We start from the raw sequence: 25591 nt of genomic DNA, 5'->3' as shown, positions 1-25591 counted from the left end.
GTCCTTTTTTAATTATGTGTACCATGTCAGCATGATGCTGTTTTCTCAGCTGGTGCTTTTAATATTGCAATTTTTTACCTTCATTCACAGGTCACGCGTGACAAAACCAAAGTTTCAATTGCTTTTTAGGTTGTCAAGGGATTGCGGTGTATCATGTTTCGTGTTTGATTTTCCCGCCACTTTCATCATGATTTGTTTTGGAAAAAAAAAGTCTCTCTTTCACAAGGTTTGATTACCCAAACGCCACACGCCGGTTGTCAACACGTAACACATTTCCTTTGGGCGCAACAAAAGTGTAGCATCGATACTGCTGCTTTATTTCTAAACCTCTCTTTTACCATGTCTTATCGGAACAATGCGAGCAGGACAAAGAACACAAATATGAGAACAATGACAATACATATGGAGCCTATAAACAACGTCGTTAGCCAAATAAAGAGACCAACCCACTTGTCATTATCCAACTTACGATTATCCTTGACTTTGCGTCCAACATAGTTGAGCTTTTTCCTTGCTTTCTGCAATCTTGCATCAGTGCGATCCACCATTTCATGTGTTTCATCAATCAGCTGTGCATGTGTATCCAATTCGTCGCCGATCAAGAGACCCAGCTCCCGCTGCCTTCGAATGGCGTCTGACAAATGATCCAAGTTTGTATCTTGGTCTAATGATCGCGTGAGTTCTATTGTTCATGCTCGCCTTTTTCCTCCCCACTCCCACTTTGACTCTACCTTCAATGATCCTTTGTTGCAATTGTAATATTTGTCCATTTTCCAAATCACTAGGATCCACCTCCATTTGATTTGCTGGTGAGAAACGAACACTTTTGCCTCGTTTGTTGCCAAATAACGCCTCCCTACCATAACCAATGCTATGAATTCCCCCATCCACTTCATCATCATCATCATCATCATCGTGTCCTTGCTTTACCTCGCTTGATCAGCATCTCCCATCAAGGCATCCAGCTTGTCTACTTTGACTTGAAGCTCCACTAGCTTATCTTCGTCGGTCTTGGTATCCCTAAAATAGAGTGGCACATTAGTTTACTGTGATATGCATGTACACAAAAGTGGGAGGAGAATTATGTGCCATGTGGGTATAGTGTCAACTCACGCAACACCAGCTTCTTCTTCTGCAGCAAGCTGTTCTTCCAAAGTCTTGAGCCCATCTCGCAATTGCGTCAACTTTTTCTGTATCTGCGTCTCGTACTTGTCGTAATTTAACCTGGGCGAAAAAGTAAGAATGAGGGTCTTGGCAAACAGGAAAGAAGAACCCAACATTGACTTTACTTGAGATCTCGTAATCGATTACGTTCGTAGACGGTAGCAAGGGTATTGTCGGCCAGAATATCAAGGCGAGATGCGAGCTTTGTGTCCATTGGGATTCCGGGAATATGTGTAGGGTCGTATGGGAGGTATGTTGGGTGTGGTGAAATAGGAAAGAAATGCAGCTGTCCCGATGCTCTGATAACAGTGGCAAGATCGAATACAATACACTAGGTCTCCCTCCATTATCTATCACCAACACACATATACACTTACAAGAACGTCATCATCATGGTAGTGTAAGCTCGTAGCTATGGATTAGAGAATGGTTGCCAAGAAACGTTAATTAATCAACGGTATCCATGGCAGCTTGGCAGCAGCAACATGCGTAGAATATAGAACCATCGATCCTTTGTGGCCCCTTTTCGATACATGATCGATCACAAACTCTCTGGACGTTAAATAAAGCTTACATGATACGTATTGCTGACGAGGTAATAGAAAGAGCTATGACATCAACAACTTGGAGAATAAAGTGGGTGTCAATGATTCAAAGGGTACATGTGAGTGCTGGCAACAACTATTATCTCATCATTGCCGTGAGTGCTTTAATCAAGTCCAGGATTGGCGAATTAACCCAGCCGGTTCCTGCTGGTAAAACCATTGTCATCCCTGTTCTCTCTCTCTCGCTCCCTTCCCTCGTTCTTCTCTCTTTCTCTTTTTGGTTCCCTTTTCTCTCGTTACCAAGTCAACCATTTCACAAGTACAATGAGCTACTTTTATTCTCTACCTACAACGGGTGCAATGTCCTTTGTGGATTTCTTACAAAACGTGGGACCCTATTCAACTGAAATCTCTGATGCAACGGCACAACGCGGACGACTGAGAACAGTGCTCAAAGACCTTAAAAGAGACTCCCAAGAAACACGCGATTACCGCCACATTCTCAACGTAAGTCAAATGGTAGTATCGAGTAGGTGTTTACTAATACAATGCTCGGTTATCAGACCATTGAAGACTATTTGCCATATCTCGTCAGCATATTGAATTGCCTCGAATCGGGTGACCTTACGTTAAAGAAGAACATTGGTACGAGCGTCCTTTTTTGAGTGTATCACGAGATCTCATCCATATCCAAATTAATTAGAAACGTCTTGGCGTTCTACCCTCAGTGACCACATCATCCACACCGGAAGCAATGCACCACGGATAGTGTGCGGCGGCATCTATTATGAGCTTATTTTCGTGCTGATGACTTATGCCTATGCATGGTCGATGCAAAGCCATGATATTCTCAAGACCGTACAAGAAGGATCTTCATCGCCTACGCAATACAACAAAGTAAGAAAAAGATGTTTTCATTGTCATCGTTTGACGATTTATACCTTGGGTGGATTAGGCAGCAGATGCATTGAATATAGCAGCCAGCGTGTTTCATTTCATCGCCTATGACGTGATCCCCAAGTGGCGCCAATCACCTGAAAATCGACCCGTCGAAACTATCAAGGAGCTGCCCGCAGCATTATCAAAGTAAGCGTTGTCGTCAGAGTAAGCAAGAAGCATGCGATACTGACAGGGTGGGGGGAAACGATCGTATAGGATGGCTTTGGCAGATGCACAGTACATTGCCATCAACAAGGCTTTACTCGCTGGGCAGGTATCAAAATCATTGGTTGCAAAACTTTATATTGGAGTGGCAGGTGAATACGAGATGGCATACGGCTTGATATCATCCATTGCTGGTGCTCAAGAGGTGTCAACGGATTTGAAAAAGTATATATACGATGGTGTCCAATTCTACAAGGTAGGTAATTAACTACGTGGATGCTTGTTGAGCCCATTTACTAACATGTATGTATATGAATAATAGGCTATGGGGAAAAAGTTTCTTGCCATGGATGCCAACGACAACCAGCAAGTATCTTATCCACATTGTTCAATTAGATTTTCCACGATGAAGCACGTGTGTTAATCGGTTTGTAGAAAAATGGGTGAAGCTGTCGGATTCATGCGAGAATGCAAGGCGGATCTACGGTCTATCCAGCACTCAAGTCTTGCGAAACCCCATTTGCGTAAATCGGCTGTAGCAGGACGAGCACTCAAAGAAGAAGAATCGGTGTCTGAGCTCTTGCAACGTTATACCATGATCAATGATACGGTGAGTGATTCAACAAGAGCATGATGGGGATTGGATGCTTATGCGAAAACATAGGTGGCGTACCAATCGATTCCTTCTCGGCAGGACTTACAAAGGATTATTCCCAATGGACGTGGCGTGTTACAAATGAAGAAATACCAATTACCACCACCAAAGTTTGGACCAGCACATGAAGAAGAAAGCAATGCCAATTATGCAAGATCAGGCGCTTATTACTAGTTGTAGTTGTGGTGGTTCAATGTATTAAAGTCGAAGAGTTGGCGTGTCAAAGATGATTTTAATGGGAGAACATGTAGATGGATATGTAGTGAAGATGGGGTTTTCATGGCCTAAGGGATCATTAGGGGGGGTAGTTGACGATATCTATAGTGGCAGCATACTCGAAGTGTTGTCAGTGACACAAAGAATGGCTGTAAAAGGACAAAGTTTAAAAGTGCGATCCGACGGGCCTCTTTCATTTTCAACAGCTTCCTTTTGGCACAATGATCAACTCTTGGCTTTCGGGATCAAAGAGTGAGTTGAGTCCTTTTCATTCACAGTGACAGCAAGCCGTTTTAGTAATGACAAACAACAACACACAGAAAATAAGGAACAACGTGCAACGTCTCCAACACCACCACCTCCACCACCACCACCTGCCAAGTCATCTCCACCTTTGACATCCCAACGCAATGAACCCAAATCAGGCGTGCTGCTTATTCGTGTATGCGATGCGCAAGGATTGACGCTTCCTGAAGGGATCGAGCATAAGGCAACGACTCCAGCACGTAGTGCAGCTTCAAATAACCGAGACTCGTTGACAAGGAAACAAAATTGGTGGCTACCCTACGTTGTATTGGAATTTGACAGGAATGAACTCCTTGTGGATGCTCTAGGAGGGGATGCCACCAACCCTATTTATCAATACCGGGCCCATTTGTAAGTGTGTGTGTGTGTGCGCTTATCCATCTATCATCAAGGAGAAAGAATGTTAAATAAGGATCATTGTTTAGTGATGTGTCACGGAGCTCAGAAATGTCGATATCTATCTATATGCGCCAATCAACTCAAGAGGGAACACCTGCTAGAGGTACCAACGATTGCTTCCTTGGCTTTGTCAAGGTGCGTCCCAACTTCGAGAGCAACAAGGTGGAGGATCAGTTTTTGGAAATTACTGGTGGCACCGGTGTGATTCACGTGCAGCTTTGTTATAAACCAGCTCAAGTAAGTAAGGAAACAATGGAAGAAATGAGGGATAGGCTGCTTACGGGTTGATTAATTACCCCATTTTCATCATCATAGCAAAGCCAACGTATAGCCATTGATTCATTTGAGCTACTAAAGGTTATTGGCCAGGGCAGCTTTGGAAAGGTAAAGTAAAAATCGGGCATGGTCATGGGGCAAGGTATCAAATGGTCTATTGACATTGGAAGGATATTGCGTGTAGGTGTATGTGGTGCGCAAGAAGGATACGAATCGGATCTACGCCATGAAAGTGCTACGCAAATCGCACATCATTTCACGATCGGAAGTGACACACACGATGGCAGAGAAGACGGTGTTGGCTCAAGTGAGAAATCCTTTCATTGTTCCGCTCAAGTTTGCATTCCAATCACCCGAGAAGCTATATTTGGTATTGGCTTTTGTCAATGGCGGAGAGTTATTCCATCATTTGCAAATGGAAGGGAAGTTCAGCGAGGAGCGATCTCGGTTTTATACGGCTGAATTATTAAGTGCCCTCGAGTGCCTTCATGGTTTCAATGTCATTTATCGGTAATGTATTTCAAAAAGCGAGTAATCCATTGATGTATTGACACAATCTTTATGCAGGGATTTGAAACCAGAGAATATTTTAATTGATTACAATGGACATATTGCGCTATGTGATTTTGGATTGTGCAAGCTCAACATGACCGACGACGAGCGAACCAACACCTTTTGCGGCACACCCGAATACCTTGCACCGGAGCTCTTATTGGGTCAAAGCTATACAAAGGCAGTCGATTGGTGGACCCTTGGCGTGCTGCTATACGAGATGATGACGGGCCTTCCACCGTTTTATGATCAAGATACCAATGAAATGTATCGCAAAATCCTTCAGGATGAGCTGCGATTCCCCGAGGATATGTCACAAGAGGCACAAAGCTTATTGCGAGGCGTAAGTAAAAGGATCCACACGCTATTGCAACTCAATACTAAACGCATATCATTAGCTTCTTACACGTGATCCAGATGAGCGATTAGGCAACAATGGATCAGAGGAAATTAAGGACCATCCGTTCTTTGCAAGTATCGATTGGCGTAAGCTATTGCAGAAAAAAGTACAACCACCTTTCAAGCCTACGATTGAAAGCGCGTTCGATACATCGAATTTTGATGACGAGTTTACATCCAAAGAGCCAAACGAATCCGCACCTGATGAATCACATATTTCAAGGACGATGCAGGAGCAATTTGCTGGGTTCACTTACAATCCTGCTGGAGATGGAGTCATGAGTGAAAGTTTCAATCCATCTACGCCTGGTGTTGGACATAGCAGTGGTACACGATGGTAGAAAAGTCACTTGTCTTTAATCGATCATATCAATAAAGGGATTACCTATGTATTCTACTTTGTGGATAGTATACTATTGCTATTACAACAAGATTTCCAGTTGCTGACAATCTGAGCATGTCCATGTAAGAAAGACCATATCGCCCGCCATGGTAGTTACAGCGACCCTGCCTCCAGGTTGACATGTACTACATTGCATTAGCATCAATAATAAAGACTTGCGACATGTGTATGTAAAAACCTATTACCTATGATCGTTGCGTACCATATCAAGCATATGCTGTATAAAGTCTACCGTCAAATCACGACATTCCACTTCAATGGTCAGCTTGCAAGATGAGCAGTGAACTCCATTCTGGCATGGTATGAGTTGATGGGTATCGCATTTGGGGCAAAGAAAGTAGCCATCATGAGCTGTACGTGTTCGCTTGACTTGTGGAGCTTGTTGAAAAATGTCGCCTATCTGCTCAAATAGTCTTTTCCTCCACACTGACATTCGGTGAGATATTTCGGTTGAGATGCCAAGAGAGCGTGTGTGGATGGATGTGCTTTGTTTTCTCGGTAACTTTTTTTCAATCACACGTAACATTATCTCTTTTTTGCTCCCTTTACTTGAAAAAACCTCATGACCTATTGTTTGGAGCCACAATTATCGTCGATAGGACCATCCTTGGTGGAAAGGCGTCGTTCAACGCGTTCCTTGGGTCAACCCCCTAATATTAAAACCGTCAAGCCAACTTTGGTAACATCCAATCATTCGACCAAATCAGGTGAACATGTGACGGAAAGATTAAAGACAGTGCCATTTAAAGAGCTTGAAAAGGTAAGTTGCTTGCAATAATGAGAAGGGGGGAAGATACACACACATACGCACACGCATTGGAGAGCAGTAGTAGTAGTAGTAGTAAATACGCATTCGATATTAAGGAGACGTGGGATACTTGCTGCATAACATCATGTACACACGCACACACACTCATACCCAACCCGTTCGTGTAGATGATTGCGGATCTAAAAAAGGAAAACTTTGATCTCAAACTAAGGCTATTTCATTTAGAAGATGCACAACGAGAGGTATGGGAAAAGGAGGGCAAATGATAGAGTATGGTTTAGTAAGGAGAGGGAAAAATAGCACTGGAGGGATAAGGTTGGGAGTGCTTTGAGTGAGTGGGAAACGCTTACGACGATGCATTGACAATTTTTACCCTTTTACCATAGCAACATGATCAGCAAAACCAAAAGCAACGAAGCGTTGGTACACAGACACCCATGGAAAAGGCAACTGTGTCATCATCACCAAGAACGTTTTATACCGCCTTTGAAGCATCAGCTGAAGGAATTGCATTGTTGCCAGGTGAACAGGTGACGATCTTTGAGCATGACGACGATGACTATTATAGCAACCACAACAGCAACACCATGGATACAATGACGAAAGCGTTTTCAAAAGTGGAGATTGGAGCAACAGCAGCAGAGGACAATGATACGTCTATGGATAAAGTGCAGGGATGGTTGCAAGAGTTAGAAGATGATGAGGGCTTGATCAGTGGACAAGAAGAACAAGATGATAAAGACGACGATCAAATTAGCCCACTGCACATCAACCATACCACGTGGTAGAGAAGGGATTAAAGTTTTCAGTTGCCCCCCTTTCAACCAACCAAAGGTTTCGTACTACGCTCTTTATTGAGTGGACGCACTGTGTTTTACACACACACCTTATACGCACACATACTCGCTCTCTCTGCCTCTCACATCTCCATTCGCTTTCTTTCTCTTTCTCTCTTTCTTCCTTTCCTGCACTGGTACGACACATTTTATACTTTTGCCTCACTCCTCTTTTTTTGGGCAGTCGCTGTTATTATTACTACCACTCTCCTCATTACTTGAACTTGTGGATCGCTCCTCTCTCTTTCTGTTTCTCTTTCTTCCTTTCTTCTTCTTGCCATCCTCACACTCTTTTTCTATTTCTCATTTGTCGCGACTCAGTAAAATAACCCAGGCCACAACGCAACACACACATACACACGCAACCAGTACATGAATGAAAACTTGAGTGAATGCTAGCAATGGACCCTTCACACTGCTCCATTGTCGTACTTGACCACTCGAATACTCGGCCTTATCGTATACAACTCTATGACGACGACGACGAAGACAATGACAATAGCCCCGAATATATCTCTATACTTGAAAAAGTCTTTGGTCAAGGTATCTATCACTAATGACGTCGTCCTGTTCGTATTCCAACATGTATATTCTCCTTTTGTGCCCATTTTTATTGTTCGTTATCTCCCATTCTCCCTGCAGTATCAGTACACACAAGCCCTGCAGATGCATTACAGCATATTCAAAAGCAACAACAACAACCGACCATTTGCTTGATCGACTTCTCCAATGACACCACAACGGACGATGCAACCGCGTTGATCATGCAAATGATTACCCCAAATATCTCGGTCGCTGGTAAAAGCTATATTCAACATGCATGAGGAGCTTCTCCCAATTTACTCATATACTTGAATGATAGTATGCTCGACGATCGAGGATTTCGATTTCATGTTCGGTTGTATCAACGCAGGTGCTTCGGAATATCTCATCAAGCCCCTGCGTGCTGATGTAATAAGGACATTGCCTTTGGTAACTATCTTATTAAACAATAACAAAGATCCACAAGGTTGACAGCTTTACTCCTTTTCAGAAATTACACCGACATCAGCCAACCGCATTGTTACATCATCGCTTGACAGATACCACTACCAAAGATTCCATGTAAGTCATCATTGATCAAAAAGGATCGACAATGCCCAAAACTCATCATACAATAGACTTTCGAAAACCATGATGGAGATCTATGCACCTTCTGTATCACGTCAGGTGACCCATATATCCGATCATCGTGCAGCCTTTTTACGACACAAGATTGAGAATTGGGATTTCTGTCCTTTTGATGTGGATCATGATGATTTAATCCATTGCTCCTATTTGATCTTTGAACGCGTATTGAATCTACCAGAAATGGCTCATATTTCCATATCCAAAGGTAAATTGGCATGATACATGGAATGATGAAGCACAATGATTCACTCACAAGTATGTTGATTACATAGATCAATTGTACAATTTCATTGTCGAGCTTTCGGTCTCGTATCACAATGGCAATCCATATCACAACTTTGCACATGCGGTGGACGTTTTGCAATGCTGCTACTATTTTCTCGGCCAATTGGGTCTTGTTCCTTTTCCAAACCAAGTGACTCGGCCACAGGATTTGTTACGACCCAACGATGTCTTTGCTCTCTTGATTGCAGCATTGGGCCATGACGCTGCTCATCCGGGTGTCAATAACATGTTCATGGTAAATCATACAACGCCGTTATTTTCGGGATCAAGCTCTCACACACACATACGCTCTTGGTAACAGGTGAACTCCGCTACCCCATTGGCATTATTATACAACGATCGTTCTGTACTCGAGAGCTTCCACTCCATGACACTATTCCAGATCTTGAAAAAGCATGGTATCGATCAATGTTTGAAATCAGCAAGTGAATATCAAGGTACATCTATTTATTTATTCTATCGAACGATGCAAAGGAGCAATAGACTCATCATCATGGTGATAGATTTTCGAAAGACGGTGGTAGCGACCATCCTTGCAACCGACATGTCATTGCATAATGATTACGTAAGCAGGATCAAGGAGCAGGCCATTCGATTGAAAGATGTCAGGTCGTTGGATCCTGCAGCACAAGAAGAAGAGCGGATACTACTATGCAGTGCCTTGATCAAATGTGCTGATATTAGTAATGTGGTAAGTAAATGGGATGCGTCAATGCGAGACCACGTGCACTTTTTAATGTCCCCACTAGACACGGCCTTTTCGTCGAGCTATCAAATGGGCTGAATTACTGGCTCAAGAATTTGCATGTCAAGGCGATTTGGAACGACAACTAGGAATGCCCGTACAACCAATGAATGATCGTGACAAGATGGTGTTAGAGGATATGCAGATTGGATTTATACGTTTTGTGGCAATGAATTTGTTCCAGAGTGTTGCCGATGTTACACATGGTATGTACGATGATGACAATGATATACACGCCATACTTATCAGCATGAGAATAGAAATATCGTTCACTGTCGAGACAATGGAAGAAAATTTGAAAAGGTGGGAAGATAGGAAACACAATCAGCAGCAACAAGAAGTAGTCGAAGAAAAGGATAGCATCATGGCTGAAGCGACAGGTAAATGACTACCAACAGAAAGAGGTGATGATGATCCAATGTCTGATCAAGCCCCCCACCTTTTTTCCTTTTATTTGCCAGCAGTGCCTGAAGAAAAACGAGAGCCAGAGTGTCGGCATTCCATGGACAAGAGCCAAATCCTAAAGGGACTACCACAAATGCCAGCTGTAGCCATGTCAAGTTATGGCAATCCATCCAATACCACCGATTCCCATAGTGCAACTCCCGATTGGGGTCCTCAAAACGGGCCACAGGATGTTGTTTATTGTCAATGCACTATCATGTAGAAACTGTTCTTTATTTCACCTCTCTTTATACTTTTGCCTCCTGCTGCCCGTTGCCCTCCTCCAACATCTCCATTTTCTTTCTCTTTCTCTCTCTTTCCTTTCCCCTTTTTTTTTATGTAATTGTTTCTTTCTAATTTGGTTCGGCCCGATGTATAGAAGCGTTCCTTTTTTCCCCCACTCCTCCTTCTTTGTAGATTGTATATTTCAATACTTTGCACTTACACACAGCTCTCTTTCTTCTCTTCTACTCCCCCTTTTTCTTTAAACAAACACATTGGATTAATAACAAGAAGCTTAACTGATAACCACATTTGGCATCGAATTACTTTTTAGGTTTATTGGGTGTTGTTGTATTTTGATGATGGCCTATTTCACGTCGTCGTGGAGAGGAGGCTTTTTGGATGCTGTTGCTATTGTTGCTATGTAGGCGAGAATGGGAAAATGTAACTTTGGATGTGGTTGTTTTGCGAATAATCGTAGTGGTGCTCGTAGGGAATCCTGTAGAAGAGGAGGAGGAGGTTGTTGTTGGTTGTTGGGTGACGACTTTTTGTTCCTGTCGCTGTTCTTGTTCTATTACAATGTTTTCCTAACACATTCACAAAAGAGTCAGGGTTACAATCATCATCGTGGGTCACTGCTGCTGCTCATACTTACTTTTGTCTTATGCTGAGATGATGGTGGTTGATGGACATGATGTTGTACAAAATCAGTGATTGACTTTCCAGCGGCCAGCAGCTGTTTATGGAAAATGCTCATGATTGCATAAGATGCCTGTATAAAGGAAGGAAGGATGATCAGTATCATACATGCGTGATGGATGAATGTCATCTCGCCACTTACATAGGCGTCATTTGCAGCATATTTCACTTGCGCAGGTGTCAAGCTGAGCCTACTCCAATTACTGCATTGAACCTTTTTCTTCTTGCTCATATTCATTTCAAGCTGTGGATACCATAATGCATCAGATGAATGTCGTTCTTCATGATGGGATGTAACTTACAAAGTAGCCGGTGAGTGCCCGTAATGAACGAGTTGGCTTTTGAGGATAAAGAAATGCGCATATCCGATCCAAGTCTACGAAGGCATTGCATTCCACCTTGAAATCCCGTGCCAATTTGCGACCATCGCCTCGGATATTCACACCAGATTTCAATAAGGTTTTTGTTTTCAAGAATCGGACAAGCTGAGATGGTAGATCTATAAACAAAGGATTATAAGGAAACATGATGCGAGACGATAGTAACAATAAAGCCTTACATGGGAGACGTAGTACTTGTAAGAGTAGAATGGTATCTTTGCCGCATATTTGGATGAGTGCTGTTTTGTTCTCCTTGGCACCACGCCTGAATTGTGGTTGCCATTCCATATCGAATCCATAAAAAGTGTCGCCCTGGCTACGATACAATCAGTATCTCCACGCATAAAATTTGCCAGCCTTTTGTCATACCACACGAGCTCTGCAATACGCTTGTTGATGGTTTCAGGGTTGGATAAACATTCCACTTTGAAATGCTTTGGATAAGATAGAGGAGGCATGCTGTTAAAAAGCTCGTCCAACTCGGCTTTGGTGGGCTGTGGTGTAATCTCAACTTGAGCTTGTGTTTGTTGCTGTAATGGGCGGCTCTCATGATTGACAGTAGTAGTAGTAGTAGTAACCGTTGCTGCCTCTGCCTGCAATTGGGTTGTTGTCATGGGTCGATTCAATGAAAGGTGCCTTGACCAGTTGGTTGGTAACTCTCGTCTCATTCGGCAAGAGGCATTTCTTATGGCTGACATGGTGTCGATCGGGAAGAAGAAAAGATAATTTTACAGGGCACTTTGAAAGAGCTGCTGCTTTACGCAGATTAAAAATCAGGGGCTGCTGTCATAGGCTAAACAATTGTGCAAAGCAAAGGATATATGTATTTGATATGTTGCATATAAACGACTAATCAATGTCCACAAAGAAATTCCATCGTCCATCTTGTAATCCCTTCAAGGTATCTTCAAGTAGGATATCCCGTCGATGTTTGACATATACAGTCTTGTCAAGCACATTTTGTCTAAGCTGTGCAATGCTTTCAGGTTCAAGCGGCTTATCCAGTAATTCAGAAAGGTGCTCCGTAGCCATCTCCAGATCACGTTGGTTGTCCTAAGCCCCTCTTATTAGTGGGTGTGATTCTATATGCAACTACCCTCCTCCCTCCCACTCACCTCAAATATAGCTGTTTGATGAGTGCGATCCAAATAAAATGCAAATGCATAGGTCCATTTCAACGTCATTCGACACTCAACGGTAGTATCCACTGCCTTCTTTAAAAACTGCACCTCGATCCAGGATAGATCACTGTTTTGCTGCACTTCTTCCATTTTTTGCTCCGTCTTTCTGTATAGGTCTTGGTCAAGCTTTGCCGATTGGTCATGGTTGGCATAGCGGTTGTAGTACTGGATGAAACAATGTCAACATATGGATAATTCAAAATGAAGGGTGATAACTTACATGTAGGTATCTCTCGAGACTTGCTCGTGATTTTGCTTGATTCTCGCGTGCTTCAGTGGCTGAACGATCATCAAATCTGTTACAAGCATAGTATTGAGAGCGATGCTCGGACCAAGGACCTGGGATGTAAAGAAAGAAAAATTAATATCCCCATTGACAACCCTAATGATGATCTTCCTTACCCATGCACACCCAGCAGAATTCGTATCGACACTTTCGACATGTCATGTGATTGCAGCCTCCGTTCTTTTCAATCGCCGATTGACATTTTGGACAATCCTTGGTATGAGCAGAAATCCAGTTGGCTGTTTCTGAATCATCCTTGCATTTCTGTAACCACTTTTTCACGAGAGAACAGACGCATGGCTAATAAAAAAAGGACGTCTTAGATATATATAAATGTATAATCCTCGTCATTGATCGTTTGTTACCTGATGATCACTTAATCCACAACCAAAGCAGAATTTGTGACCTTCTCCGCATTCTACAGTGGGTACGATCGAGCTCAAGGACACGCTGGGTATATGGCATTCAATGGCATATTCGCAATCAGGGGCAGGGCACCATCGCATGGCATCATTGTCATCCACAAAGGTACGATCAAGCAATTCTGAGTATCTAAATAAATATCACATGAGTGGGATGGGTTTCCGCAGTCATTATCGCGCAGCTCCTTGTATCATACATACCTTGATTTCACTTTATCATCCACCAAGAGTGACACCGTTTTCTCATCCACGATCCTGTTACACTTGTCCTGAGGGCATTGGATATTTCGGCATTCGCCTTCCTCGATGATCTTTTGACGCAAGTAGTGCTCATAGCAGGTGTTGCAGAATCGGTGTTCGCATGAAAGAGCCGCTGTTTCCATATCGGGGTCATCGTCGAAACAAATCTCGCATGTGAAGCTATTCTTGACACGCTTTGCTGGTAATGTTGGTGCCACTTGTCGATCCTTTTCAACAGCATCCACTAAGCCGGCTGATTCAAGCACTTTTTCGGGTGAGTCGGTGTAGCGTTCAAACAGCTTCTCCTTGTTCCACTGAAAATAGCGAAGTAAAATGGCTGCTTCTTGGTTCGCCAAGCCTAAACCCCATCAATCAGTACTACCACTCTACGCATCATGGCTTGAGTCACGGTACGATGCACTTACCCAATATATTGACAACTTGATCTATTTGTACATTCTGTATCCTTCGAAGGTGTGTGGTGCTGTGTGCAACATAGTCCACCTCGTATGCTTTCTTCTCGCGCCGATCCTCAGTGTCAAAGCACACATCGTCATTGTCGTCCTCCTCTATTGCAATGCCGTCAATCTCTTGTCCGTTGTGAAGCTCAACAAAGCGGCAAAAAGAACCTACCGGACTCATTCATCGAGTCTCCAAAGATGGATTCATTCATAGAATTGTCGTCCATGGAGTCGTCGTCTTCGATCTACAAGTTGAACCATATAAGCTGTCAAATGACATACGTGAATAAACGATGTAGACGTACTGAAATGATATCAGCTGGGTCGGCACAGTGACTCATGATAGTGGTGTGTGAAGGGGAGAAAGAAATGATAGAGTGGGAGACAATAAAAGTGAAAGAGAGAGTGAGAGAGAAAGAGTAGGCTTAACTTTTATGCTAAAGCGAGCTGCTTTTACTGCTGCTGCGGGTTGAATCTCCTCCGCCCATCGTTCTTCTCAAAACAGGCAACTGTGTTTGTGTGGCGATTGCACGCCACATGGAGCACCATCCCTCCCACACACACTCTCGCTCTCTTACCTTAAAAACTAGCTATCGATGATGAGGGTGGCTGCGGATGCTTTCCCCAAAGAGTGATATTCATGCTCATTCAACTGAGCAACTATGACGTGTGCTGCGCCGTTTTCCGAATCCATCATGCTATTAAGGGTAAACAATGAAAGTTCGCTTATGACTTTGATTCATGCTGAACCCTGCTCATTTAATACTCGTAATCACAACCACTTTACTTGAATCCATTGTAATGAGATGATGATTGCTATGCCTCAAATCATGCCATGAATGGTTTTATTTGCATGTAACATTATCTTGCCCACACCATCGTATCATAATAAACAAGCACTGTATCACATGCTGCTGCTGCTGCTGTTGTTGTTGTTGTGTTGTTTAGGTCTCTTGATAATGTTCTCGAAGCTCATGTCGTACTTGCCACTACTGCATGTAATAAATGGGACCTTGTGTTTCATGCTGCCCTGAAGTACAATCAAGCTTCCTTTTCCGGTTGCCTTTCCGGAAGCCGATGGGTTGGATCGATTTCTATACCAGCATCATGATAGAGGAGAGCTTATCTATGCGACCAAATGTGGGGAGCTCCAATGATAATACGTATTCGGCATCTCGGATTCTTTTCGGTGCTTGGTTGAATGCTGCTGCTGATCAATGCGCACAATGGTGCCTATGTTGATACAATGATGGGTTTAGCTGGTGTGCCGGCAACTACTATTACGTCGATCTATTTTTGACAGCAAGACGCTTTGTTTCTTTTTTCCCTTTTTCCCTTTTGACAACCACTTGCTTTTCTTTGACCTTCTTTGTTTGTTCGCATGATCCACATTTGGGGGGGAAGAGAGAGCGTATCCTCATTTTACTTATATCATTGTATTCCCTCCTATACGATAGACTAAGGCAACAAGCAGCCAATGGAACCAGTGTATGTGTGTGGGGTTGTTAATAGAGAGCTGAAAAAGGATAAAAAGCGGACCAGGTGGAATGAAGGAGTGAAAGAGAACGAATGGGCAACCGATGGTATGAAAATCGCCGACCAAACTTGCCTATTGTGGGCACTGCTACCACCCATCCACACTCCACTTTTTTTTTCTTTCGCCATTCTGACACCAACCCTGTATCTTTATCCTCTTTTCCTTTATTGTTTACTTTTATTACATGGATGGATCAACCTACCAATCGACCTCAGTTGAATCACTCACGCTCTTGTCCTAATATTCCAGAGTTGGTAGTGGAGAACGACGATGACGGCTCTGAAGCAACAACTCAACAACAGCCTCCTGCACCTGAAGAACAACAACACGATGATGATGATGACGATGATGAAATGAATGATTCTTCCGATACCCTAGTGGATGCTGTTTTGGATCATCGAGATGCTCGAGACCGACACGTTCGTTTCCAGGAGCACGTTGTTGAATCAGCAGCACTTGTAGAACGCATGTTGAGCTTGAGTGGAAGGCATCAATCACCCTCTTCACCTGTAAATCGTTATCAAACAAAAATCAACAACGATACAGAGGAACCCGAAGATGACATCGATGACAAGCTAAGCGACAAGGGTAGTAGTACAGCAACCAACAGGACAACAGCAGCTGCAGCTGGTGGTGCTGGTGGTGGTAGTGTATTATCAAGTTTGATGCGACTTGAAGCACAACGACGACAAAAGGAACAAGAATACGAACTCAAAAAGCAACAACGTAAAGCAAGACGAGTAAGTAGGATGTAACCAAGGGAACGGAAAGAGGCCTGATTTTTTTTTACTTTAGAAGGGAGCCCATACTGAAGGAGGAGGACGGCATCAATTACGACCTAAAATGCCCCATCGACCAGCTAGTTGGCTGTCTTCGAATCATTTAGTTCCCAGCCTTCAAAAACGAAAACTCGAGACACCTTCATTATCACGACGCTCGTCCATCGACAGCATGTTGACTACAGCCTCTCAATTTGAGCCTATTACATTGGAGGATCGTGTGCGTATTACGTTTGAGATTGCCAACATTTTGCAAAAGCAAGAGTTTTTACGAAAGTTGGTCAAATCATTGATGTTGTACGGGTGCCCTGCTCATCGATTGGAGTACATCATGCGACGAGTTTCCGACACGCTACTTGTGGACGCTGAGTATGTTTACGTACCTAATGTCATGTTTATGAGTGTGTTTGATCCGAGCACACATACCACCGAGACACACTTTATCCGCCAAGTGCAGGATTTTGAAATGCATAAACTCGGCGAGATTTACCGATTGGAACGGCTTGTTTCCCACGGCGAAGTCTCTGTGGATGAAGCTCTTGAGTTTATTGACCGGGTTACCAATCAGCCCGGCTTATATCCAAAATGGCTCAACCTCATCATCTACAGCTTGGCAAGCTTTTGTGGTTGTCTCTTGTTCTTTGGTGGCTATTGGTTCGATGCCCTGATTGCTGCAGGCCTTGCAAGTGAGTGCTACATAAACACACATACACAAATCAAGGATGCAGGTTGACTTACTGATAGATCATCATTTCCTTCCCTTCCCATAGTGGTGCTTGCCATATATGAACTCTTTACCGGTCGCATACAAAGCTTTCAACCCATTTGGGAAATCACTGTTTGTATCCTTATCGGTTTTGTTGCAAGAGGTATGTATGCATTTAGTTTCTCACCCCACAAAAAAATGCCTCACACACACACATGCACACACACATCAGCTGATACAAATACGCTTTACCAATAGCATTGACCCTATACTCGTTTTGTTTTACGCCCATTGCATTTGCATCATTTATTGTCATTCTCCCAGGATACACGATGGCCATATCCGTGGTCGAATTGGTATCTAGGCAACTGGTGAGCGGCGTGGTGCGTATGGTGTATGCGATCTTGTATTCGTTCTTGCTCGGCTATGGCGTTGCTATGGGCTCTGAGTTGTATATCACTATCGATCCAAGCACACGACACACAACCACTGAATGTGCTCATGCAACCTCCTTGACGACGTGTGATGTGCAACGTATTGATCAACGATTCTTTATTCTCTTGGTGCCGTTGTTTGCCATAGCCTATTGCATCTATGTACGAGCACGTCCCTTCCGATGGCCTATCATGCTCATTGTAGCAGTGGTCGGTTATGTGGTCAATTACCTCTTATCATGCCATGCTGGTGCTCCATCACAAGTTCTTCAAGTCGTACCTGCCTTTTCAGTAGGCTTGATTGGTAATTTACTTACCAAACTTACGGGGAAAATGTCGTTTGATGCCGTGTTGCTTGGCGTGTTTTTCTTGGTGCCAGGAAGTTTGGGCATCAAGGCTGGCTTTGGTATCTTTGATAGTGGAGGTGATGATTCAACATCATCGTATCTTGGCAACACAGGAGCTGCATTTGCTTTGGCTATGATCGAATCGGCTATTGGTAGGTTCTAGAATGGGGGCATTATTATTAAATTGAATCAAATCACGCTAACAATAGCAACATAGGTATCACCATTGGGCTGTTTGTGGCAACGTTACTGGTATACCCCAGAGGCAGCCAACGCACCCCATTGATGAATTTTTAGATGTTCGTTTTGTTTTTATCATCACTTGTATTTTTATTCCCCCATCCTTCCATCCTGTACTAGTACCACTACTTAATAGCATTCTTCATCTTGCATTCTATGTTTGGTTGATCATGTGATATCATTTTAATGTCAAAATGGAGAGCCAAGGCGTATATGGATATTATGGCATCATATGATGCTCGTTTATGAATGGATGTGCAAATTGGAGTGGTATGCTGTAAGGAATGATGATATTATTGTGCTGCGTTGTTGTAGTTCATGAAAAATCGATTAACCCCAAACATCCTCATTGTATCGGCCTTGGTCAATCAGGTCTTGAATAAATGCCTCGCCCTCTTCATCCGTGTGGACTTGACCAAAGCTCTTTGCCATCGTAGCAAAAGTTCGACGTACATCACGGCTCATGGCACCAGCACCACACACGTAGATGGAAGCATTCTTTTTCTGTAGCAAGGTCCATACCTTGATGGCCGTTTCAAGCAATTGGTGTTGGACGTATTTGCATGGCTGGTTTTCACGTGAGAAGGCTGCGTGTAAATGTGTCAATACACCCGTGTTGACGTGATCTTGTAATTCATCCGCATAAATAAAGTCATGGTCACGATGTCGACATCCAAAGTACAATACACATTCGCCTACAGGTACGCCCTTGGTACGTTGATGAGCACGTTCTTGCAAGAAACCACGGAAGGGTGATAAACCGGTACCAGCAGCAATCATGATGATAGGTACAGCGGGGTCTTTGGGTAAGCCAAACGTGCTCTTGGATGATTTGAGTGCCGCTCGCAAAGTCAATGCTTCAGAACTACGCGATAGGTAGGATGATGCTAGGCCATAGTATTCACGACCATCCTTGAGTACATCATGAACAACGCCCACAGTGAGATGTGCTTGCTTTGGATGGGCCAAGGAGGAGGATGCAATCGAATAGCGACGTGGTTGCATAACACCCACAGCTGTCAAGAATTGAGCAAGATCCAATTGGTTCACTTGAGGATAGCTCTTTTGTAAATCAAGAATGGTGCGATGCTGTTCAATGAAGGATGCATAATCAGGGCTATCAGGCATGATCAAGTTGCGGAATGCTTCAGCTGTTTCAGGCGATGTGCTACTCAATTGCTCGGCAAAGATAGCCAACATGGTGCGACTGGGGGGTGATGTCAAATCGGCATAATAGGTAAGTGCATTGCGAATGGTACATGGACCATGGATTGATGCGGCAAGGGATCGTGGTGATACGCCTTGTAGACTTGCTTCATCCACTTCAAATACAGAATCCAATACCCAACCAAAGTTGACAGCAATCGCCTCCACAACACGTGCATCGTTCTCTGGCATCACTTCCAAATGATCACCCGCAACATACAATTGTCCATCTTCATACAATGGCTTGAGTTTTGAGATATCGAGCTCGATATGGCGAGTGCTACGATTGGATGCTGGTTGTTGAAGCTCGCTATTGTGCAAGATGTGTGCATTGTATTCGCCGTTACGGTTGATTGCACCCGATGCCCACTTTTCTTCATCCATAGGATTGACATAGTTGATCTTGACTTGCAGCTTTTCCATACCCGTATTGGCAGATGGCACAACCGATTGACCTTCAGAAAGTGGGATACCAAATCGACTCAATGTATGTACCCAGAAATGGGCAGACCTTGATAAATATGAAGGTGAGTTGTCATTTCACAGCCATACCTATATATGCACACTTACCATTCATTGAATTCGGCATCAATGTCCTTATCTGCATTACCCTCACCGCATGAAAAGAAACGCTCAGCACCCAATTGATCAAGTCCTTCATTCACCTTGCGAGGGAAGGCTTGGTAAGTACGCCAATTCTTGTTGCCCACACCAAATACAGCAAATTGAAGACCCTTCAACAAATCCTCATTTCCATCTTGCTTGGTTTTGTCGGTAATGAATGCGCTGAAACGTTCTGCACAATCCGGTGGCTGACCATTGTAGGTTGCTGTGCTGATCACCACCAATTCTTGAGGACCAGACGAGGATGGAGGGTTGTATTTGCCAGTCTCGAGCACATTCCACTTGTCCATTTCACAAAAAGTAACCTTGTCAAATCCAAATCCACGTGCTTGTGATGCAAGTTGAGCTGCATAATCTTGGGCTGTGCCTGTTTGCGAGCCGTAAAGGAAAGTGATGGGTGGGAATTTGATATCAGCTGTACGAGATGCATTGATATCCACTTGAGGAATTGATACTTTGGCTGCTGCTGATGCTGATGACGATGATGATGATGAATCATGTACATTGGCTGCTGTTGTAGGAGTCGATGAAGTGGTGTTGGGTTGTGGCATATCAGTGCGTGGCAAAATGTTGACCAAAAAGTCCTTGGGTTTGACAGTTGCCATCTGAGGATCAAAATCAACCGGAGGTCCATCTACAACAACGTTGCATGAATATAATGAATGATACACGAGACGAGCATAGCATACATACCATAACGGAATTTGTATCGATGCAAAAGCATTGCCAAGACGACCTTGGCTTCTTGAAGAGCAAATGCCATACCAATGCAACTACGTGGACCAGTGCTAAAGGGCAGCCATGCAAAACGGGATCGTTTTTGTTCTTCCTCAGGCGAGAAACGATCTGGATCAAAGCGTTCGGGATCAGGGTACACCTCTGGGTTGCGATGCATGGCGAAGACGTGAATAAGAGCCACCGTATCAGCTTTCATAAGGTAACCACCAGGAACGACACAATCCTTTTTGCAGTATTTGCCAAGCTGGCGTAATGGAGGGTACTTGCGTAGAGTCTCCTTGAACACCTGATGCATATACTTGAGCTCGCTTATTTGAGCAACGGTGGGGATCTCGTCATGGGTGATGCCGGCATTGGCGATCTCTTGTAAGACCTTTGCTTCGACTTTGGGATTCTGTGATAGCTCGTACAATGCCCATGCCAGTGTGTTGGCTGTTGTCTATGTGTATACATATATAAAAGTTATAAACGATGCTTCTTTTCCATATGCGATGGTTACTTACATCATGACCAGCGATAAGGAAAGTGACAACCTGGTATCGAATGTTCTCATCGGACAATCCCAAATCATGTTCATCACGTGCATTCAACATGAACCCCAATAAATCCTTATCCTTGTCACCAGCCTCAGGTCCATTCTTGCGTTCCTTGATAACTTGATCCACAATATCATTCATCAACTTGACGGATCGATCAAATTGGCGATTACGTTCCAAAGGCAAATGTTTGATGAATCCCAATTGACGTGTGCGTTCCACAGCATGATTGAGACAGTATCCCATAGCATCAATAAATGGATGCGGGGGTGCATCGCGTGAATCAAGAAGACCAAATTCATAGCCAAATCCGCATCGACCAATGGTTTCAAATGTCAATCGTGTCGTCCAATCCAAGATTTCCACCTTTTCTGATGGATCATATTGCTCAAGTGTTTTGATCGTTTGTTTGGCAATCACTCCCATCTCGTGTAGATAAGCCTAATATGTATAAATGAGACATGCAGCTTCCCAAAGTTGACTCTCATCTCCTCCATCCCTTTTACCTTAATAGCACGTGGGCTGAATGCCGGCATAAGTAATTTGTGTGCAAGCTTCCAATCATCATCATCCGTATCAGTCGTGAATAAACCTTGACCACCAAAAGCCTTGATTTCTTTAAGATTCAACCCAATTTTCTTTGTGAAATACTCGGACTCCTTTGCAAACAATTCGGCTACAGCTGGATGGTTGGTGCCTACAACCTCGGTGCCCATAAGACTCATGTTGACCACGGGTCCATATTTTTCAAAAACGCGCATCCATCCACGTGTACTATACAAAGAGAGCGTGTGTATACAACATGAGCCTACTACTACTACTACTATCACTCACGCCACTTCGATCGTGTGTGTATGGCTATGGATAGACTTACGGCTCTGGCAAGATCTCACGAATGGATCCTGTAAACGGGTATTTGACAGGACCGGGAATGGTTGTTTTGATGCTGCCTTTGATACCAACGTATACAACTTGCTGTTGACGCACTTGGTCGATACCATCCAAAATGTTGCCTGACCCATCACGTAAAAGAATATCGCTGAGCGGGATATTACGGGCAATGGCAAGTTTATCAATAGCTAAATTGCGCACAGTGTCAATGCTAGCTCCATTGCCAAATACAATGATTTTGCCGTCATTCTCGATATGTTGGCTTCCTTCCAACACCACAATTAAGGATGTTATGGTATCTTTCGACATGTGTGTGGGGCAAAAGAAAGATAAGGTTAAACAAAAGTGGGCGGTGGTGATACGGAGGTTGTGGAGAAAAAGCGGGAACAAATGCCCATATTGCAACATGGTTTATATATTAGTTGGGATTATCCGTGACACGTGGTGAAGAAGCCCGACAAAGACAGCTGATGGCTCATGTCAATAGACGTCCTAATATGTAAGTGTAGAACAACGACACATGGATGCAGTATCCCAAAGAAAAACTTGTGTGGCTGATGATGGCTCTTTAACAACATCGTCTCATACACCTTTTATTGAATGAAGTTATCATCACCCAGGTACAAAATGTTGGGTAGCGGACAATGTGGAAATAGAAATTGGTGGTCTAGTGTAGTTTCGGTCCTTGACACGGATTCCCGGATATACTTCTTGTGTTCAAGCAAATACAATTACTAAGCTACTTTGCATGGTAGTCTGTGAATTTTTTAGATTTCGGGTTAATTTGAGCATTTACTCCCATAGGGGCATACAATGCTAAGTATTCAATGAAAGAGCTCTTCTATGATGTATTAAAAAGTGACTCGGCATCTCCTCTTCAATGAGGCGGCAAAATAGTTTAATTGACGAACGATGCGCGCACATACCAAGCACGCTGATCTTTGGTGCAACAACATCCAAGACCTGAAAAAGGGCAGCTTAGGTAACCTTACAAGTTTAAAGCGCATAAACCAAAATGCATATACAAACATCATCACAAAAGGAAATGGTGGGGATGTTTATTATTAACGTCGACTAGAACGATGGGAGTCTCTAGAGCGTGATCGCCTCCGTCGACGACTGCTGCTATCCCTGTCACGGCTTGAATGACGGCTGCTATGACGACTGCTGCTGCCACTGTTGCTATGGCGATCTCGGCTTCGACTACGACGACGACTCTTGCTGCTATGGCGACTGCTACTACTGCGACCTGGGCTACGGCTTCGACTACGATGACGGCTTTTGCTGCTGTTTCGTGAACTGCTTCTTGAATCATTCTCACTTGTGTCGCTGCTGCCACCACCACCGCCACCTTCACGTTCTTCCAAATTTCTTTTTGCCACCTTTTTGAACAAGCTGGTCTCCTTGTATACATACGCACTGCGCCTATCCTTCTTTTTGCCATTGGTCACATCTTCTGGTTTGGCTCCAAGACCAAGTAATGCTTCTCGTTGCTTGGCAGGTTCGAATGGCTTTGGTAAACTAGAATGTGGATATTAGATGACAATCACATCATGACATTCTTTTCACTTACGGTGTGTTTTTTCTATTTCGACCAATGCCTTCGCCTTCTTTCCATCCCAATCCACGTAGTAATGCCGCACCAAATTGTTCAACTGGCACACGTTCATAATCCTCCATGGTAGCTTCATCGGGTCGTGTTTTCACATCTTCACGGAAGGCTTCGGTCTCATCTGCTGGAATCACGATACGCTCAGCAATTTCATCCTCATCTTGTGTTGCCTCTATATAAGTCATAAAATTTGTTAAAAGACCATTCACCCCACTCATTTCATCATCCATGTCCCACACTTACCCTTCATCAATGCTTCAGCAGCTTGTTCATCAAGGGTTTTCACTCGTTCTTCCTCCACTACTGTATCCTCCTGCACTGTGGTATCTGCCGTGGCTTGTGTTGATGTTTGATGATCATCTGTGGATGTCGTTGTTGTTGATCTGCTGCTTTGGACTTGAAGGCCAAATGTCTGATTTTGTTGCCCAAGCACTTCAGGTGTTTGCTCGGACTGTGTCGATGATTGAGTTGCTGCACCGGTAGGAACAAAGAGCTTCCGCCGTTTGGTACGCCAATTCTCGCTAAAGACGGGTGTAATCGTCAAAGGTTTCTCCTCGGGCTTGTCATTCAACCTTTAAAGATGATGCGAGGATGTGCGTTAACAAGTGTGTGTGAAGAATTGGATATCGAGGGCGCAGCAAGGATACAACGAAGCCAACACGTTCCTCTTTGACGGAAGTAAAGCAATCAGTCAACTGATCAACCGACGCAATGGGAAAGGGATGGGATCAAAGAGGGAATTGGGTTTCCTTGGCACCATAAGAAAAAGAAAGCAACAATACTTACTCTTGCAACTTGTTATCTTCAAAGCCGGTGACCATCGACACTTGATCTTGCTCATCCTGGTCATCGTCGTCATCGCCGAAGCCGAATTTGTTGTTGCGATTGAATTGCGGTCGAAAACCAGCTTTCTTTTGGAAGGGGAGCTTTGCACTCATATTGAGGATATGTATAGTAAAGAGGAGAGGAGGAGTAAATTCAGCGGTGGTGGTGGAAGGGATGGATACACAATGGCTTTTGAACGTCAGATCCAATCATGCGACATGCAATCGTATTTCCTTTTTCCATACACACACACGCACACACACACACAATGAATGTAAATGAAAGAAAGAGAACTTTTTTTATTTGTGGTGGTGGATAAAGGCAATGAGGAGAGGTTATGATACAATTTACAATACAAAGAAACATTGAGGAACATGATGATGATGCATAGTACGACTAGGGAAGAAGAAGGTTCTTTTAAAAAGAGTACCTCAGACTTGATTTGACCCCCCAAACAAAGTCATCCTGGCGTCTTGTCAGAAATTGCCTATTACGCAGGGGACGTACGATCTTTGCTCGACGCATCATGGTTTTCTCGACAGCGAGCATACGAAGCTCATCCGAATTGATACGCACATCTCTTACATGAGCATGCGTATACGACCACAAAGGTGGTTGTTGTAGTGCAGGTGGTGGCAATGAATCCCTGGTCTTCAACAAACTGGCTGCTGCAGAGATCAATGCATTGTGGTTATTGATTAAGGTGCCTGGGATCAAACTGCTCGTTTTTTCATTGAGCAATGTCATCACTTTTGATACAAGATTGGGGTTGTTGGTGTTGTTGTTCATGGATACGATCGCCATCAAGGTCCGAATGATCCCATCAAATGCACTCGTGGTGCTATGTGCCGTTGTATTTTCTTTGATGTCTTGTTTTTCATCCACGGACTCATTGGTGGTGACAAGAGGATGTGTCGGGGTGATGGGAGGTAACGCATGTAAAAGACAACTAACCAT

At 43.7% G+C, this 25591-nt stretch overlaps 11 protein-coding genes across 11 annotated transcripts; 5 read left to right on the top strand and 6 right to left on the bottom strand.

Annotated features, from left to right (window-relative positions):
- Positions 1 to 344: 344 nt before the first annotated feature.
- Positions 345 to 1378, bottom strand: O0I10_001278 (uncharacterized protein; the record flags this gene model as incomplete). The annotated part of the gene is made up of 6 exons (XM_058481375.1): positions 345 to 409; positions 470 to 664; positions 732 to 856; positions 931 to 1020; positions 1114 to 1224; positions 1290 to 1378. The coding sequence occupies 6 exons, from the start codon at positions 1376 to 1378 to the stop codon at positions 345 to 347; spliced, it is 675 nt and encodes a 224-aa protein (XP_058348013.1).
- Positions 1379 to 2033: 655 nt separating this feature from the next.
- O0I10_001277 (uncharacterized protein) lies at positions 2034 to 3642 on the top strand (the record flags this gene model as incomplete). Its single annotated transcript, XM_058481374.1, has 8 exons — positions 2034 to 2216; positions 2273 to 2354; positions 2413 to 2606; positions 2665 to 2795; positions 2865 to 3069; positions 3136 to 3179; positions 3249 to 3423; positions 3478 to 3642. The coding sequence occupies 8 exons, from the start codon at positions 2034 to 2036 to the stop codon at positions 3640 to 3642; spliced, it is 1179 nt and encodes a 392-aa protein (XP_058348012.1).
- A 263-nt stretch (positions 3643 to 3905) lies between these two features.
- On the top strand, positions 3906 to 5957 carry O0I10_001276 (uncharacterized protein; the record flags this gene model as incomplete). Its single annotated transcript, XM_058481373.1, has 7 exons — positions 3906 to 3936; positions 4005 to 4341; positions 4416 to 4626; positions 4705 to 4773; positions 4850 to 5175; positions 5233 to 5560; positions 5616 to 5957. The coding sequence occupies 7 exons, from the start codon at positions 3906 to 3908 to the stop codon at positions 5955 to 5957; spliced, it is 1644 nt and encodes a 547-aa protein (XP_058348011.1).
- A 624-nt stretch (positions 5958 to 6581) lies between these two features.
- O0I10_001275 (uncharacterized protein) lies at positions 6582 to 7576 on the top strand (the record flags this gene model as incomplete). Its single annotated transcript, XM_058481372.1, has 3 exons — positions 6582 to 6779; positions 6956 to 7030; positions 7175 to 7576. The coding sequence occupies 3 exons, from the start codon at positions 6582 to 6584 to the stop codon at positions 7574 to 7576; spliced, it is 675 nt and encodes a 224-aa protein (XP_058348010.1).
- Positions 7577 to 8025: 449 nt separating this feature from the next.
- On the top strand, positions 8026 to 10491 carry O0I10_001274 (uncharacterized protein; the record flags this gene model as incomplete). The annotated part of the gene is made up of 11 exons (XM_058481371.1): positions 8026 to 8167; positions 8267 to 8422; positions 8487 to 8596; positions 8658 to 8728; positions 8785 to 8999; positions 9067 to 9314; positions 9381 to 9516; positions 9583 to 9770; positions 9829 to 10030; positions 10085 to 10204; positions 10286 to 10491. 11 exons carry the CDS (start codon positions 8026 to 8028, stop codon positions 10489 to 10491), a joined length of 1794 nt encoding a protein of 597 aa, XP_058348009.1.
- Positions 10492 to 10813: 322 nt separating this feature from the next.
- Positions 10814 to 12267, bottom strand: O0I10_001273 (uncharacterized protein; the record flags this gene model as incomplete). The annotated part of the gene is made up of 6 exons (XM_058481370.1): positions 10814 to 11077; positions 11146 to 11262; positions 11332 to 11433; positions 11492 to 11688; positions 11749 to 11885; positions 11939 to 12267. The coding sequence occupies 6 exons, from the start codon at positions 12265 to 12267 to the stop codon at positions 10814 to 10816; spliced, it is 1146 nt and encodes a 381-aa protein (XP_058348008.1).
- A 151-nt stretch (positions 12268 to 12418) lies between these two features.
- On the bottom strand, positions 12419 to 14500 carry O0I10_001272 (uncharacterized protein; the record flags this gene model as incomplete). Its single annotated transcript, XM_058481369.1, has 9 exons — positions 12419 to 12622; positions 12685 to 12915; positions 12971 to 13089; positions 13153 to 13336; positions 13402 to 13588; positions 13660 to 14056; positions 14124 to 14267; positions 14332 to 14404; positions 14465 to 14500. 9 exons carry the CDS (start codon positions 14498 to 14500, stop codon positions 12419 to 12421), a joined length of 1575 nt encoding a protein of 524 aa, XP_058348007.1.
- A 1384-nt stretch (positions 14501 to 15884) lies between these two features.
- O0I10_001271 (uncharacterized protein) lies at positions 15885 to 18259 on the top strand (the record flags this gene model as incomplete). The annotated part of the gene is made up of 5 exons (XM_058481368.1): positions 15885 to 16436; positions 16492 to 17161; positions 17246 to 17344; positions 17440 to 18114; positions 18180 to 18259. The coding sequence occupies 5 exons, from the start codon at positions 15885 to 15887 to the stop codon at positions 18257 to 18259; spliced, it is 2076 nt and encodes a 691-aa protein (XP_058348006.1).
- A 273-nt stretch (positions 18260 to 18532) lies between these two features.
- O0I10_001270 (uncharacterized protein) lies at positions 18533 to 22506 on the bottom strand (the record flags this gene model as incomplete). The annotated part of the gene is made up of 6 exons (XM_058481367.1): positions 18533 to 19919; positions 19979 to 20666; positions 20726 to 21209; positions 21274 to 21747; positions 21813 to 22080; positions 22181 to 22506. The coding sequence occupies 6 exons, from the start codon at positions 22504 to 22506 to the stop codon at positions 18533 to 18535; spliced, it is 3627 nt and encodes a 1208-aa protein (XP_058348005.1).
- A 755-nt stretch (positions 22507 to 23261) lies between these two features.
- Positions 23262 to 24747, bottom strand: O0I10_001269 (uncharacterized protein; the record flags this gene model as incomplete). The annotated part of the gene is made up of 4 exons (XM_058481366.1): positions 23262 to 23718; positions 23771 to 23981; positions 24053 to 24381; positions 24596 to 24747. The coding sequence occupies 4 exons, from the start codon at positions 24745 to 24747 to the stop codon at positions 23262 to 23264; spliced, it is 1149 nt and encodes a 382-aa protein (XP_058348004.1).
- A 304-nt stretch (positions 24748 to 25051) lies between these two features.
- On the bottom strand, positions 25052 to 25591 carry O0I10_001268 (uncharacterized protein; the record flags this gene model as incomplete). The annotated part of the gene is made up of 1 exon (XM_058481365.1): positions 25052 to 25591. The coding sequence occupies one exon, from the start codon at positions 25589 to 25591 to the stop codon at positions 25052 to 25054; it is 540 nt and encodes a 179-aa protein (XP_058348003.1).

Source organism: Lichtheimia ornata, assembly GCF_029851405.1.
Source record: "Lichtheimia ornata isolate CBS 291.66 chromosome Unknown scaffold00003, whole genome shotgun sequence".
In the NCBI taxonomy this organism is placed as follows: domain Eukaryota; kingdom Fungi; phylum Mucoromycota; class Mucoromycetes; order Mucorales; family Lichtheimiaceae; genus Lichtheimia; species Lichtheimia ornata.
This window is presented reverse-complemented; position numbering and strand designations above follow the sequence as displayed.